Raw genomic sequence first — 16,434 nt, 5'->3', positions numbered from 1 at the left:
ATTTGAAGAATTAGCCATAAGTGAATGCTGTAGAGGACATAAACTCATATATATATATAGGTAAATTGTTTGGGGCACCTAGGTGCCGAGGCACCTAGGCGCGTTATGGCAAGTACTATTCATTAGTGCATGGTGTATACTTGACAAGATAATGACTTTCCATCTTTTGTTTGCATGTACTAGTATCCTAAATAGTCATGATTGTTTTCCATAACAAAAATAGTCTGAACACTTATACTTGGTACGTATATATGTACATGTACGCGAAATACCAACGTGTATATGTTATTAGACCGAAATACTAGTTAATGGGTATTATACCTAACGCAAATTTGTATGCATTAACGTTATACCCAATGAAAATATACACATAAATATCATACATTTTAAGTATGTGTTGATGTTATACCCAATGAAAATTTACACATAAATATACCTCGATGCGGATATACAAATAAATATACACGTGTATACCCAATAAAAATATAAACATAAATATACATACCTTGATGTATTTTTTTTGTATATACCCATCAATATCACACATTTTACAAGCGGTATATGTACCTGAGATATCCACGTGTATATTTTTTAGACCGGAATACCAGTTAATGGGTATTATACCTAATGAAAATATGTGTGTGTTGGTGTCATACCCAATGAAAATACATACATGTTAGTGTTATACCCAATGAAAATATGTACAGATTGGTATACGTGATAAAAAAGTTGTGTGGTATTTTTCTAATGAATTACTATGCACCTGCCATACATGGTATGGCAACGAGTATGCTAAATAATCAATTACAATTTAATATCGTGAAGAGAAATAATGACACGTATCAATTACGTAACCTTTATTACTTTCCATAGAAGTACCTTCATGCAAACGAATAGGAAAGTAATAATGCGGGTATGCATGCAAAGTCTATACCTATTTTAACAGCGAGATCAAGTATGATCCAACGGCATCTAGGTAAGGAGCCTGGGCACCTAGGTGTTCCAAATGATTGTCCTATATATATATAGCCAATGAAGAAAAACGACGGAGAAGGTGAAGACACTGCAAAGTTGAAGAAAATGAACAACTGAGGAATTTCAAAAGCTGAGGAAAAACTCAAATTGAAGATTTTCAACTTTTGTGGTGGCGTGACCCACCGTATAAGAATGATGATTTCAGACACCGCGTACAATTGTCGTAGGGTTCTGAGAATCAAATTCTTCATTAATTTCTTCACACTTAGAGTGTTATTCTTCATTGATTGAAGAAAAATGTTTCTTCATGTGTTGCACATCTAAGTCATCAATTTTGCATAAGTGTTAGGATGAGTGTCCTTTTCAAAGAACATTCGAAGATTCTAGGATATTGAGCTCACACCGCAACTTGCTAAATCTCTTCTCATCCAAGGGCTTTGTGAAGATATCGGCTAGCTATTCTTCAGTCTTCACATGCTCAATAGAAATGTCACCCTTCAACACATGATCGTGAAGAAAATGATGACGAATCTGAATGTGCTTTGTCTTCGAGTGCTGAACAAGGTTGTGAGCAATCTTGATGGCACTCTCATTGTCACAGAAGAGAGGCACATTCTTCACGTTGGCGCCGTATTCCTTGAGAGTTTGCTTCATCCATAGTAATTGAGCACAGCAAGAACCAGCAGCAATGTACTCAGCTTCAGCAGTAGACAGTGATACGCAGTTCTGTTTCTTCGAGGACGAACAGACCAAAGATCGTCCGAGGAAATGACATGTACCAGATGTTGACTTGAGGTCCACACGATCACCAGCATAGTCAGAGTCAGAAAATCCAATGAGATCAAAAGCTAAGCCCTTGGGGTACCATAATCCAAGTGTTGGTGTGTGAGCTAGATATCGAAGAATATGCTTCACAGCCTTATGGTGTGATTCCTTCGGTGTGGCTTGAAATCGGGCGCACATGCAAACACTAAGCATAATATGGGGCCTAGATGCACATAAATACAATAAAGAATCAATCATGGAGCGGTATACCTTTTGATCGAAGTCAATACCATTTTCATCAGTGCATAGATGACCATTTGTGGGCATCGGAATTTTGACGCATTTGCAATCTTGCATGCCGAATTTCCTTAGTACATCCTTGAGGTATTTCTCCTGAGATATGAATATGCCATTGCGCTGTTGACGAATTTGAAGACTTAAGAAGAATTTCAACTCTCCCATCATAGACATTTGATATTCTTCACTCATCATATAGGCAAATTCATCACTATAACGTTGGTCAGTACAGCCAAAGATAATATCATCAACATATATTTGGCACACAAACAATTCACCATCATAAGATTTAGTGAAAAGAGTAGGGTCGAGTGAACCGGGTTTGAAGTCTTTCTTCATGAGGAATTCCTTCAAAGTATCATACCACGCCCGAGGGGCCTGCTTGAGGCCATAGAGGGCCTTATTGAGTCTGAAGATTTTGTCAGGATGCTTTGGATCCTCAAAACCTGTGTGTAGCCTTGAGCTACAAGCCGTGCCTTATTCCTCACCACAAGGCCATTTTCATCTTGCTTGTTGCGGTAGATCCACTTTGTGCCAATGATATTGTGCTTGCGAGGATTTGGACGTGTAACCAGTTCCCAGACGTTGTTGAGTTCGAATTGATGTAATTCTTCTTGCATGGCCTGAATCCACTCAGGCTCCAGAAATGCTTCATCTACCTTACTGGGCTCTGTGATAGAGACAAAAGCATAGTGCCCACAAAAGTTAGATAAATGTGAAGCTTTTGAGCGTGTGAGAGGACCTGGTGCTTTAATGTCATCGATGATCTTTTCAACTTGCACTTCTTTTGCAACGCGAGGATGAGTGGGTTGTCGTCGAGGAATTTGATCAACATTTTCTTCAGCACCATTTTTTTCAGCATTTTCTTCAGGTGCATTAGCTCGACGTTCTTCACGTTCTGAAATGAATTCTTTAGCAGATCCTTCGGTAGGAATGACATCCTCAGTAGCCTTGAACTTGATAGTTTCCTCAGGTGCTAGTTCATCTATCACAGAGGGTAGGTGCTCTCTTTGCGAGCCATTAGTTTCATCGAACCGCACATCTACAGTTTCAACAACCTTGTGAAGAACGTTGTTGAAGACTCTGTAGGTGTGCGAGTCCTTTCCGTAACCAAGCATAAAACCTTCATGTGCTTTCGGTGCAAACTTAGCATTGTGATGAGATCTCTAATCCAACATTTAGCACCGAAGACTTTGAAATAACTCACATTGGGTTTCTTGTCAGTGAGGAGTTCGTAGGCAGTCTTCTTGAAGAATGTGTGAAGATATACCCTGTTGATGATGTGGCACACAGTATAAATTGCCTCAATCCAGAAGTGACGAGGCGTCTTGTACTCATCAAGCATAGTGCGAGCCATCTCAACAAGAGTTCTGTTCTTGCGCTCCACGACGCCATTCTGCTGAGGAGTGTAAGGAGCAGATAACTCATGAGTAATACCAAGTTCATCAAGATAGTCATCAAGACCAGAATTCCTGAACTCGGTTCCATTGTCACTTCTGATGTGCTTGATCTTCACACCAAAGTTGGTTGAAGCCCTCGAGGAAAATCGTTTGAAGACTTCCTGCACTTCATGTTTGTAAGTAACAATGTGTACCCATGTGTATCAAGTGTAATCATCAACAATAACAAAGCCATAGAGAGATGCATCATTTGTGACAGCTGAGTAATGGTTAGGACCAAAGAGGTCCATGTGAAGCAATTCGAATGGTCGAGTAGTGGTCATGATAGTCTTCGCTGGATGCTTAGCCTTGGTCATCTTTCCAGCTTCACAAGCTCCACACAAGTGATCCTTGAGGAATTTGACATTCTCAATGCCAATGACATGCTTCTTCTTCGCAAGCGTGTGCAAATTCCTCATGCCTGCATGACCAAGTCGTCGATGCCACAACCACCCTTCTGAAGCTTTTGCAAGTAGGCACACGGCTGGTTGCGGTTCTGTAGAGAAATCAACAATATACAAGTCTCCTCTCCTAAAGCCTTCGAAGACTTTGGAATTGTCAGCTTCCATAACCACAACACACGATACTTGCCAAAGACAACTACCATATCAAGATCACAAAGCATTGAGACAGACATGAGGTTGTATCCTAAGGACTCGACAAGCATGACTTTGTCCATGTGTCGATCCTTTCTGATCGCAACCTTACCTAGACCCAATACCTGACTTTTGCCTTTGTCAGCGAAGATGATATGCTTCGGATGCGATGGTGATAAGGGTGCATCCATCAATAGATTCTTATCACCAGTCATGTGATTAGTACATCCACTATCGAGGACCCACTCAGTGGCTTTGGGTTGATCATCCTGCAGATGAATTAGTGCAGCTTACGAACTTCATATACTTCATCAGTGAAGAATATGACATCACAATTTATCAGACCAATTTCATCAAGCAGTGCAACAGTTAAAACAGTATGAGGACGTGTGAAATGAAAGTTCATTTCTTCATGATTAGCCTGCGTCCTTTCAGGCACTTTTCAGGTCTCCAGCAAATTCTTCAGATGTTTAAGTACGTCCGGAGACCTGACCCTACATAAAAGATTAGTTATTTTTCTTCACCACCCACATCTGAAGGGGTGGCAAAGAGTTCATCACTCTGCGAGCTCCATACGAAAAAGGTGGCATAGAAGCCAATCCATTTCGTTTCACATAAGAGAAGTTAGGGTAAGCATATGAATAAGCAGAGAAATTCTTTGAGGACTTATGAACATAAGGATTAGAAGAATAATGCTCATATTCATAGCCCTTAGCTCTTCCCTGCGAAACAAAGTTGTTAGCACGATGATGTTCATATGAGGACTTTGATCCTTTTGAGGAATTTGATCCATGTGAGGAATTTGGTCCATATGAGGATTTGGATCCATATGAAGAATTTGGTCCATATGAAGAATTTGATCTGGGGTTCCTATTCTTCACAGGTGGTGTCATGAGGACAGTCACCTGAAGACTTTCAAGGCACCTTCTGGGAACCCAGATTTTCTTCATAGGAGAACCGTTCCTGCAGTTAGTGCCAACATATCTAGCAAATACTTCACCGTTCTGATTTTTGAACAGTTTATAGTTGAAGTCAAATGACTCATCAGAAGAATGAGAAGATTCACATGTAAAGCCAGATAAATTAGATGGATCAACTGGAGGTCCCTTTGCAGCAACCCATGAGGTTTTGGGGTACTGCTCAGGCTTCCAATATGTACCGTCAGCATTGAGTTTCCTCTCAAAGGCAATACCCTCTTTCTTAGGGTTCCTGTTGAGGATCTGCTTTTTAAGCACATCACAAAGAGTCTGATGCCCTTTGAGGCTTTTGTACATGCCTGTCATGTACAATTCCTTCAGCCCTGCATCGTCAGTGATACTAGCAATGTCCTCAGATGAGGAATTAGTGATAGCAGAGACAGTTGAAGAATTTGTAGCATTAGAAGCATTTGAACATTCAGGTGAAGAATTAGCAAATTCACGTTCAATGCATTTCAAACATGGAGGAACAAATTCTTCCTGAGCAGCGCTGATTTGTTGAGCAAGTAATGAATCGCGCTCCTTCTGAAGATCTTCATAACTCACTCTTAGCTTTTCAAGATCTTGCTTTCTTTGAAGAAATTCATAAGAAAGCTTCTCATGATCAGATAAGAGAGTGTTATGATGACCTTGAAGGTTGTCAAACCTAGTCTGAAGTCTCTGAAGATTTTCAGTCAAGGTTTTAGTGCGATCCATTTCTTCACCCAACATATCATCACTTTTGTCTAGCATGTTTTGAACCTTTTCAAAAGCCCTTTGTTGTTTCACAGCAATCTTAGCAAGTTTAGAGTAGCCGGGCTTGAGGTTTTCACCAGATTCATTCTCACTTGATTCAGAGGAGGTATATTTGAGTACCTTGGCACCCTTTGCCATGAAGCAATAGGTGGGAGCATAGTCATCATTGCCTTCATTAGCCTTGTTGGTGAGGTCATTTTCTTCAGTGTTGAAGATAGACTTGCTGACGAATGCAGCAGCAGGGCTAGGCTCGCCACACCGGATTCAGAATCTTGAGATGCCTCCTCTTCCTCATTTTCTTCAGATTCAGCCTCAGAGTCCATTTCCTTGCCAATTAATGCCCGAGCCTTCTTGGAGCTGCTCTTCTTGTGAGATGAAGACTTTGAGGATTTTGATGCTGAAGATTTTGAGGATTTCTTCTTTTTCTTCGCATCATCAGAACTGTAATCCTTGTATTTCTTCTTCTTTGATTCCTTTTCCCACTGAGGACAATCTTGAATGTAGTGTCCGGGTTTCTTGCATTTGTGACAAAGCCTCTTCTTGTAGTCATTGGATGAGGAATCATTGCTCGGGTCTTCCAAAGCGACCACGTCTTGAGAACTTCTGGAATTTCTTCACGAGCAGCGCTAGATCATGGCTCAGTTCTTCAGGATCACCAAGGCTGCTGTCAGAGTCTTCATCTTCAGACTCAGAAACTTCATTGGCCTTCAGTGCACGTGATCTACCATAGCTCGAACCATAGAAATCTCTCTTTTCAGCAAGCTGGAACTCATGAGTATTTAGCCTTTCGAGGATATCAGCGGGATCAAGCGACTTGTAATCAGCATGTTCTTGTATCATCAATGCCAGAGTATCAAATGAGGAATCAAGCGATCTCAACAATTTCTTCACCACCTCATGGTCGGTGATGTCAGTGGCACCAAGCGCTTGAAGCTCATTTGAGATGTCAGTGAGGCGATCGAAGGTTTGTTGAACATTTTCATTGTCGAGTCTTTTGAAGCGGTTGAAGAGATTGCGAAGAACATCAACTCGAGAGTCACGCTGAGTTGAGACTCCTTCATTTACTTTGGACAGCCTATCCCAGATAAGCTTAGCAGTTTCCAAAGCACTCACTTTTCCATACTGTCCTTTGCTCAGATGGCCACATATGATATTCTTCGCTTGAGAATCGAGTTGCTTGAATCTCTTCACATCGGTAGCGTTCAGTGAGGGTGAGACAAAGGGAACACCATTTTTCACAACATACCAGAGATCGTTATCAATTGCCTCAAGATGCATTCGCATCTTATTCTTCCAGTAGGGGTAGTCCGTCCCATCGAAGGTAGGACACCCAGCAGAGACCTTGATCATACCTGCGGTCAACATAACTAAAACTCCAGGCGGTTAAACCAAAATCACATAGAACAAGGGAGTACCTTGCTCTGATACCAATTGAAAGTGCGTTGTATCGACTAGAGGGGGGTGAATAGGCGATTTTTATGAATTCTTCACTGAGGAATTTGCTAGTGAGGAAATTCCTTAGCGAAGAACTACTTGCAGTGGAATAAGTACTCAAAAGTATGCACAACAGAACACAAGCATGGTCATCATGATGAAATGAAGACAAACACAGAGTACAGAAAGCGTAAACACATGATAACACAGGATGAAGACAAACAGACTGAAGAAATTGAACTGAGGAAATTGAGAAAGTCTTCAGTCAAAGTCTTCAAACACAGATATGAACAAGCATACAACACAGTAATGAGGAATTGAAAGAGTTGAGGAAATAGAACCAGTAAGCTTGGTGAAGACAATGATTTGGTAGACCAGTTCCAACTGCTGTCTCAGTTGTACGTCTGGTTGGAGCGGCTAGGTATTTAAACCTGAGGACACACAGTCCCGGACACACAGTCCTCACCTATTCTCCTTGAGGTAAGGTCACATAGACCTCGCCCAATCACCCGTGGTAAGTCTTTAGGTGACTTCCAAACCTTCACGAACTCGGTCACTCGGCGATCCACAATTTCCTCTTGAATGCTCTAGACCATGACGCCTAACCGTCTGGAAGAAGCACAGTCTTCAAAGGTAACAAGCGTCGGATCCACGCAGGATCAATATCTTCAGTGATGCTCAATCACTTGGGGTTTGTAGGTGTTTGGGTTTGGGTTTTCCTCACTTGATGATTTTCGCTCAAAGTCCTCGGAGGTGGGATGCTCTCAATTGACAAATGTCAGTTTCTCTTGGAGCAGCCAACCAGCTAGTGGTTGTAGGGGGCGGCTATTTATAGCCTAGGGAGCAGCCCGTCATGACAAGACATAAATGCCCTTCAATGATATGACCGTTAGGTGGGTAGATATTTTGGGACAGCTGGCGCATAGCACAACAACGGTCGGAAATTTGAGTATCAAATTCCTCAGGGCTATCATGTTCCTCGCTGTGTAGGCAATCCGCACTGGCGAATTCCTAACTTCTCAGTCAGAACAAATTCCTTAGAGACCAGAAGAACTTCGTCTCTATCACTGAAGAATATGACTGAACTGTATGAGATTTCCAATGGCTTCACTCGAAGGGATTGGTAGGTGTAGGATTTTGAGTTGAGCATCACATGAAAATTTTTCCTTAGTATTTCCTCGACCCCCTTTAACTGTACGGTGTTTCCTATGACTCAAGAAAGAGAAAATGAACTACGAAAACAAAAGTCTTCACGCTTCATGTTCCTCAAATGAATACCAAGTCTTTAAGGTCACACCAATTTCTTCACTTTCAAAGTCTTCACAAAGTCTTCAGAAATCCAAAGTCTTCAGTCGAAGAACTTCATTTTTAGGGGTCGACTTTCTCTGTAAATATCAAACTCCTCATAGACTTATAGACCTGTGTACACTCATAAACACATTAGTCCCTTAACCTATAAGTCTTCAATACACCAAAATCACTAAGGGGCACTAGATGCACTTACAACTGGCCTTATTAATCATTGCTCTTATCCCTAAGGTGAATACAATAAGATTAGAATCCTATGATTTTATCCATCTTAATGTTTAATGTATTCCAAAGCAATGCCTTGCTTCCAAAGTGTCGAGTGGTCTTTCGCCCCCATATCAAGTCAGATGAACAATTTGCACTTAAGTATCGCTTGGATCCTTTGGGGAAAGTTGGTCTCCAAACGAACGAATGAATTTTGTGTCGGTCGCCTCGACGTGTCACCTGTCGCAGCGGGGCCATGCACCGCCACCTCCTCCCCCTTATCTCTTTGTCATGGTCACACCCCCCGAAATCCCCTATATTCCATTCCCATCTCTTCTCTTCTCCTTTTTCCATGCCGACGACCATCGTCCCGCTCCGAATCCACTACACTTGCGCCGGGCGCGAGGAGAGGGAGGCATCGCCTGTGATGCAAGTTGCCACGCTGGTGCTGCTGGTGACGGCCACATCTTCGCCGAGCTTCTGAGCCGCGCTAATCGACGGTGCTTCATCGGGGGAAGTTGTAGGCACCGACGGGGACGGAGGAACAGGAATGACGACGACCCAGGGGCGGGCGCGGCATGCCGGCCCGGTGCGCGGTGTTGTTGCGACCAACGACGGTGAGCTCGTGCACCCATGATGCAAGCCCGACGATGCTATGGCCAACAAGAGTGGTGCTGGAACCAGCACAGGGAGATGTTGGAACAACATGTGGATATGCTGCAAGCTCTGCTGCATCACCGCTGGAACCAATTGTTTGGTTTGGTCCAACTTATATTTTTGCTACAGTGCGACTCCCAATTTGTTAATTTGCTGCAGCCAATGTTTGGATTGCTGGAACCAGCTCTATTTTTTTTGCTACAACCAGCATTTCGGTTTGCTGAAACAACGCATAATTTTACTTTTTTTTGCTACCAATGACTTTTTGGTTTGCTGGAGCCAACTTCAATTTTTGCTACCACTGGTGTTTTTTAGTTTGCTACATCGTCCAATCTTGCATTTTTGCTTCCATCGTTTTTAGTTTTGCTAGAACCAACGCTAAGTTTTGCTACCATTGTTGTTGGTTGCCAGCCCTCACATCGTCTCAATTAATTCTAAGGGGGGGAGGGGGAGGGGGTAGCACCGGCGAGGGGTGAGCATCAACGGCGATGGTCGACAACGATAGACAGATGGGTGTTGTGTGACACGGAGGAGGAGGGCCGGCATGTCTCCCGAGTTTTCTTATTAGATTTTTACGCGAGACGATTGGGATTTCTTTTTCTTTCCTCTAGATCCGACGGTTACATGTGATTTTATCCAACGCTAGCGTGCTGAACGGCCCAAATTTCGGCCGGTTTGCCGGCGCCTAGCATTCGTCTTAATTCTTCGATCATTTTTTTCTTCTAAGAATTATAAAGGTTTTTAGTGGAAAGGCTCGGGGTGCGTTTACAAAAACAGAAAGAAAGCAAAAATACCACGCGCGGGGGCGCCATCAATTTTGTCACCCCGCCCCTTGGGAAGCCATACGAGCCTGCGGAAAATTGAGGCACGCCCATCTCCATCTCCACCGTGCACTCCCCGCTCCCCGAATCCGACGCCCCACACAAGTGCCACCTCACGGATCCGCGCCCCGCCCCTCTCCACCAATCCCCTTCCACCGCGCGCCTCTATATTAATCCCCTCCCCTGCTCCACCACAACACACCAAAGAAAAGTCTCCCTCGCAACAACTCGCCCATTTCCCTCCACACCAGCCCGACACCTCAAGCTCAACCCCGATCGATGGCGCCCAAGGCCGAGAAGAAGCCCGCGGAGAAGAAGCCGGCCGCCGAGGTCGCGGAGAAGGCCGAGAAGACCCCCGCCGGCAAGAAGCCCAAGGCGGAGAAGCGGCTGCCGGCGTCCAAGTCCGCCAAGGAGGGCGGCGACAAGAAGGGGCGGAAGAAGAACAAGAAGAGCGTGGAGACCTACAAGATCTACATCTTCAAGGTGCTCAAGCAGGTGCACCCGGACATCGGCATCTCCTCCAAGGCCATGTCCATCATGAACTCCTTCATCAACGACATCTTCGAGAAGCTCGCCGGCGAGGCGGCCAAGCTGGCCAGGTACAACAAGAAGCCCACCATCACGTCCAGGGAGATCCAGACCTCCGTCCGCCTCGTCCTCCCCGGCGAGCTCGCCAAGCACGCCGTCTCCGAGGGCACCAAGGCCGTCACCAAGTTCACCAGCAACTAGGGAGGGAAGGTGTATCTCTAGGGTTCCGTCGCCGTGTTCTCCTCTAGCTTCTGTGTTGCCGTCGGTCGTGTCCATGTGTATCGTTCTAGGTAGGTAGCGCGCCTGCTTTGTAAATCGTGTCAGGTTGTGATGGACGGCTTTGATTTCATTTAATGGGAGAGGTTGTTTGTGACTTCTCAATCTGCTAGCTGTTGCGTCATTCTGCCAAAATAATTGGGGATCTAGGGTTTGAGGGAGTGGGTGCTCGAGCCGCCGTCGACGCCGCCGCCACTGCCGATGATGTTGCGAGGGAGGGTGATGCGTTTGGCCTCTCGTCACTTGGGTTCCCATGGCTTCAGCACCGAGATATTTGTGAGCAGTAAGCAATCATCCTCTGTTTTCACCCCATTCCCGTGCTTGAATAAAATGCTTGGTACTCCTTGTATGCGATGAATTGGTGCTGTGTGATTATGGTGACGATTATTGTCTGATACCTCTGGCTCATGCTCGAGAGTGTTGTTCGCCTGTGGCTGAAGTTGTTTGGGTGTGGATGGATTGAGCACTGGTTGGTGTGGTGCCGGTCTCCTTTGCTTTCTTTTTCATTATGAACATGAACGCCAGGGAATGTTTCGAGCCTGCTACTGATAGGAGCTTTATAATATGATTCCTCTGGACAGTTACATAGCAACACCACGGATGCTTCATACTACCATCTTTTGAGAACTTTATCACGGGCTGGATGGGTTTGCCTAACGTTATCTTTTCCTGTTCTAGTGCTGATGAAGTTTCACACATGCCGACTGATTATGTGTGTTGATGAAAACTAATTGTTGCTGTATGGGCAGTACAATTTGTAGCCACAAGTCGCTTATGCCAAAAGTAGACTGGTTGCCGTTTTACCACCTGAAATTTAGTATCTATTCTACTTGGGTGGCACTTTATCATCTTGGATGAAATGTCTGGTGAACAATTTGTTTTCATCTCTAGTTTGTCTTGCTGCAAATTGTTGTGGTTGAGGGGTGCACATTGTTGACACGGACCTGAAGTACACATACACAACAAAGATAGTGATAGTGTTGCAGTTTGCCTCTTCATTTTAATTCGTAAGATCACCATATATGTTCGACTCCCTCTGTACCAAAATATAAGACGTTTTTTGACGCTGTCATAGTGTCAAAAAAGTCGTATATTTTGGTACAGAGGGAGTACCATTTATGAAATGAATCTCTACATATTCTGCTCACAGGGAATTATGCGCCAAGAATTTAACTCATGCTGCCTTTTAAATCTGCAAATGCAGATATAACATGTAACATTTATTCATCCATCTAGATTCTTTTGTCAGGGTTATCATTTTACACAACGGAGGAAGAATTTAAAAAGGTCTTCTCACCATTTGGCGCCATTGAGGAAGGTATCTATGCCATTTTTGAACTAGTGTGACGCTGTTTGCCACATGGAATTGTAAATCTTTGTCATTGTTTCCTACTGATACTTTCTTATTATGTTAGTTCCATAGAAATATTTTGGTTTAATGCTGCTATCTGTTTCTATCAAATATAGTTCGGTTAGTGAGAGACAACCAAACTGGAAGGCTGAAGGGATTTGGTTTTGTAAGATATTCATCACAAGAGGAGGCACAGAAAGCTATCAAGGCAATGGATGGAAGGGTATGCACACTGCTTACCTACTATCTTGGGTGTAACCTTCAAACATCATTTGCTGGTGCTGACACATTGATAATTTTATAAACTGAGAATTCATGATTGCCATTTACTCTAGAGGAAACTGTGCTGAAGTTCCACTGGAGAAAAAAATGGAGCCATAACTCTTTGCCGCTGATACTCCTTCCTTCCTCAACTGAAACTACCTTGTGTAGACACCTTGTTAATAGAGTAAAGTGCACAGAAACACATCTTAGGGATAATGTGATAAACCACAACTCTTGGTGACATTGCTTTTATCAAATAACCAGGACCTTTGAGGTCATTTGTAAAAGAAAAACCCTAATCTCTCATGTTTAGTCATTTGTCGCCAAAACTGACAATGCTGGTGTACGCAAGAAAACCATAGGGTCATTCTTCTGAATACTGCTTAAGGGTATTGACTTCTGTAACAAAATAATTAGACCTGCAATGTGTTAAGAGGTACCTACATTAATTCTAAATTCACTAAATATGTACAGTGGTCTTATGTCAGCCTTCCTTTACCATCTTCCAGTGATGACAAGAAGTGTACATAGAGCATTTGGGCCACGTTGGTCCACCAGTCAGGTCGACTGGTAGAAGCCATGTTTCTGTGTTTACTCTTGTTAACAATGTTTTCAACATAATTTAAGGTTAATAAAGATTCTTGTTGTAACAGAGTTGGCTCTTTATCTAAAGCATTTTCTAGTTTATTCACATGAAGCATGCGTTGGTTTTTCTCTGTTGACTAGTGAGAACGCCTTTTCTGGTAGATTTGGTTAAACTAACTTGTTTTGTGATTCATGGTTTTTTGTCTTTTCATCTACTATTTCACATATTAAGTGGCGCAATTTCCCTCAGCTGTTTTGTCGCTACATTTTACCGCTTTCTATTCACAGGCTCTTAAACTAAGAACTGCATTAGACAAGGCATTTACCTGGAGAATTCTCCAAAGAGAGAAGTGGTCATCTCTAGAGCCTTAGTTGTAGCAATTACACCCCATGTATAACCACAACATGAGTTTGCAAACTTACTATGTGAACAGACCACGAACGTCATAATCAAAGGTGTTTTTTAACTAGTGTCGTAGACTGGTTTCTACCATTTGCTACTAAAATGCATTTTAGGCCTTTTTGTGCATTACCAAGTCAGGAAGTGCCGCAAATTAGCTATTTATCTTTTCGATGCAATTGTGAGGAACACAGTTTCTTGAAATAGCATCAGAATAGTCAGGAATTGCTCTGTTCAGTGTTCAGATTCTTGTCTTTACATTTGCCAAATTGCCAGCCATCTGGGATCTTGTCATTTTTCATTAGGTGATGCTTTTATCTTGACATTACCATCATCTCACTCCAAACTATTTGGATTTGAGCAGTGAAAACCATTTGTTGTAATGACAACTGTGTGCAAATTTCAATGTTCGAGCATGATGCTAACCGGTATCGGCTTTAATATTACCTGATTTGGCGTGTTTGCAGCACCGTCTGCTTGGACTTTAAGTTTCTTAACTGATTTTGTCCCTTTTTTTCAGATTCTACGCGGCAGACTGATTTTTGCAGAGATGGCAAAGGAACACGGCACTGGATAGTTAATAGGTCAGATTTTTATCTGCACCGTTGCTGAACTACATGTCTTTGGGCCGAACCGCCGAAGGCACTTCTCTCTTTGCATCTTGCTATAAAGAACAGGACCGAATAGTGACGGCATGCCTATCATGTTATCCAAACAGCCATCTGTTTTGTTGTTGTTGTTGCTAGAAGCAGTTATGTTTCATGAACATATTCATTTGCTACAAAGCGGAACTGTGTAAGCTAAATTTGTTTGTGTTGGTACTTAAATTCAGCACGCCGGAGTAATGTGAACTAAAGTACGGTATTACTGTTAACATGTACCTGTACATTGTATGATGCTCAATCGTCAATACCACAACCTCAAACAGGGCGATCTCTCTGTCGACGAATATGCGCGCCGCATGAAGCTGCTCACCGCCGGTCTCGCTGACATCGACCATGCGGTCTTCGAGGTGGATCTCACCACACAGTTCCTCCACGGCATCGACGGCCGTCTCGACACCATCCGGGTCGTGCTGGGGGACACGGTTCCCTTGCCCCGTTTGAGACCGTGTTCTCGCGCCTGAAGCTCGCCGAGGAAAACCTCGCTCAACGCACCACCGAGGCCCCGGCCACGGTCCTCGCCGTCCATGGGCTCGGTGGACCCTCCGGTGCCTCCGGATCCAGCAGCGGCGGTTGCTCCACTCCCCGCCCGGGCGATCGGGCGGATCGGCTTCAGGACCACAGCAACGATCGTGCCCCTGGGCGCGACTCCAACCCCCGCGGCGACAGTGGTGATCGCGGTGGCGACTGAGGATGCAGGCGCGGCCGTGGACATGGCCGTGGACGCGGCGGACAACAAGGTCGTGGTGGCTCGTCCTCCGCGCCGTACAACCCATACATGGGGTTCTTCGCTCCATACGGCATGGCCATCCCTCCACCGCGCCCTGGCTGGGTGCCTCCAAACGCCGCTGGTGTCCTCGGTCCCCGTCCGGGACCTGATGCTCAAGCGTACCCGATGCAGTACTCGTCGTACGCCCCGCCCTCTCCATACCAGCAGCCGTCATGGGATCACATGGCCCTTCTTCACGCCGCCTATAGCAACCAGGGCTTCAACAACACCGCCCCCTCCAACGAGTGGTACCTCGACAGTGGCGCCTCCAACCACGTCACCGGCAACCCTAGTAACCTCAACCATTCGATTTCTTCTTTACAACGTAAATTCTCTAGCATTGTAGTAGGCAATGGCCATCATCTTCCCATTCATGCCACCGGCTCCACCTCTCTCCCTCCCCATAATTTCCATCTACGCAACATTCTTTTCTCCCCCTCCGTCACCACTAGCCTCATCTCCGTCCGCCAATTTACCAAAGATAATTTTTGTTCCATCGAATTTTACCCATTTGGTTTTCTTGTGAAGGATCTTCGAACACGGAGGGTAATCCTAATCTCCGCTAGCTCCGGCAACCTCTACCCGTTCTTCGGCAATAACACGACGCGGTGTACTGCCCTCTCCGCTACCACCTCCGACGGTGATGTGTGGCATCGTCGCCTAGGCCACCCAAGCAATCAATCTTTCAACTCCATTACTAGTGCTTTTCCCTTCCAATGTAACAAGTCATACAATGGCCCTTGTACTGCTTGCCAATTAGGGCACCAACCTAGACTACCTTTCTCCTCCTCTACTAGCCGCACTTATGCGCCATTTGAGCTCATTCATTGTGATTTGTGGACCTCTCCGGTCGTGAGTTTCTCCGGCTATGAATATTACTTGGTTGTCCTCGATGATTATTCTCACTTCTCTTGCTCATTTTCGTTACGGCGCAAATCGGACTGTCCTCCACTCTACAACGTTTCTTTGCTCATGTTCGAACCCAATACAACGTTGTCATCAAGGCCACCCAATGTGATAATGGCGGTGAGTTCATCAACTCCACCCTCCGCTCCTTCTCCACGCACGGCGTCTCCTACTATTTTTCGTGTCCCCACACCTCACCTCAAAATGGCAAGGCCGAACACCTCATCTGCACCACCAATGACGTTGTGCGTACACTCATTTTTCAAGCCAATCTTAATCCACCGTTTTGGGTTGAGGCTCTCCACACGGCAACATACCTCCTAAATCGTCGACCATCACATGCCATTCATGGCCATACGCCTTACTATCGTCTCCACGGCGTTCATCCCACCTACGATCACCTTCGGGTCTTTGGTTGCCTTTGCTTTCCAAATCTCCTCAATACGTGTGTCTTCTTGGGGTACCCACTTGAGCACAAAGGCTAC

General features: G+C 44.5%; 2 protein-coding genes across 2 annotated transcripts; both read left to right on the top strand.

Annotated features, from left to right (window-relative positions):
* The first annotated feature begins 10,403 nt into the window (after positions 1 to 10,403).
* On the top strand, positions 10,404 to 11,117 carry LOC123097871 (histone H2B.1-like). The gene has a single exon (XM_044519719.1). It carries the CDS (start codon positions 10,488 to 10,490, stop codon positions 10,935 to 10,937), a length of 450 nt encoding a protein of 149 aa, XP_044375654.1. The 5' UTR covers positions 10,404 to 10,487; the 3' UTR covers positions 10,938 to 11,117.
* LOC123097872 (organelle RRM domain-containing protein 6, chloroplastic) lies at positions 10,949 to 14,468 on the top strand. Its single transcript, XM_044519720.1, has 4 exons — positions 10,949 to 11,295; positions 12,262 to 12,330; positions 12,480 to 12,586; positions 14,133 to 14,468. The coding sequence occupies exons 1-4, from the start codon at positions 11,214 to 11,216 to the stop codon at positions 14,187 to 14,189; spliced, it is 315 nt and encodes a 104-aa protein (XP_044375655.1). The 5' UTR covers positions 10,949 to 11,213; the 3' UTR covers positions 14,190 to 14,468.
* Positions 14,469 to 16,434: the final 1,966 nt, after the last annotated feature.

Source organism: Triticum aestivum, chromosome 4D, assembly GCF_018294505.1.
Source record: "Triticum aestivum cultivar Chinese Spring chromosome 4D, IWGSC CS RefSeq v2.1, whole genome shotgun sequence".
Classification (NCBI taxonomy): Eukaryota; Viridiplantae; Streptophyta; class Magnoliopsida; order Poales; family Poaceae; genus Triticum; species Triticum aestivum.
The sequence above is the reverse complement of the archived record's forward strand: the minus strand, read 5'-3'. Positions and strand labels throughout refer to the sequence as shown.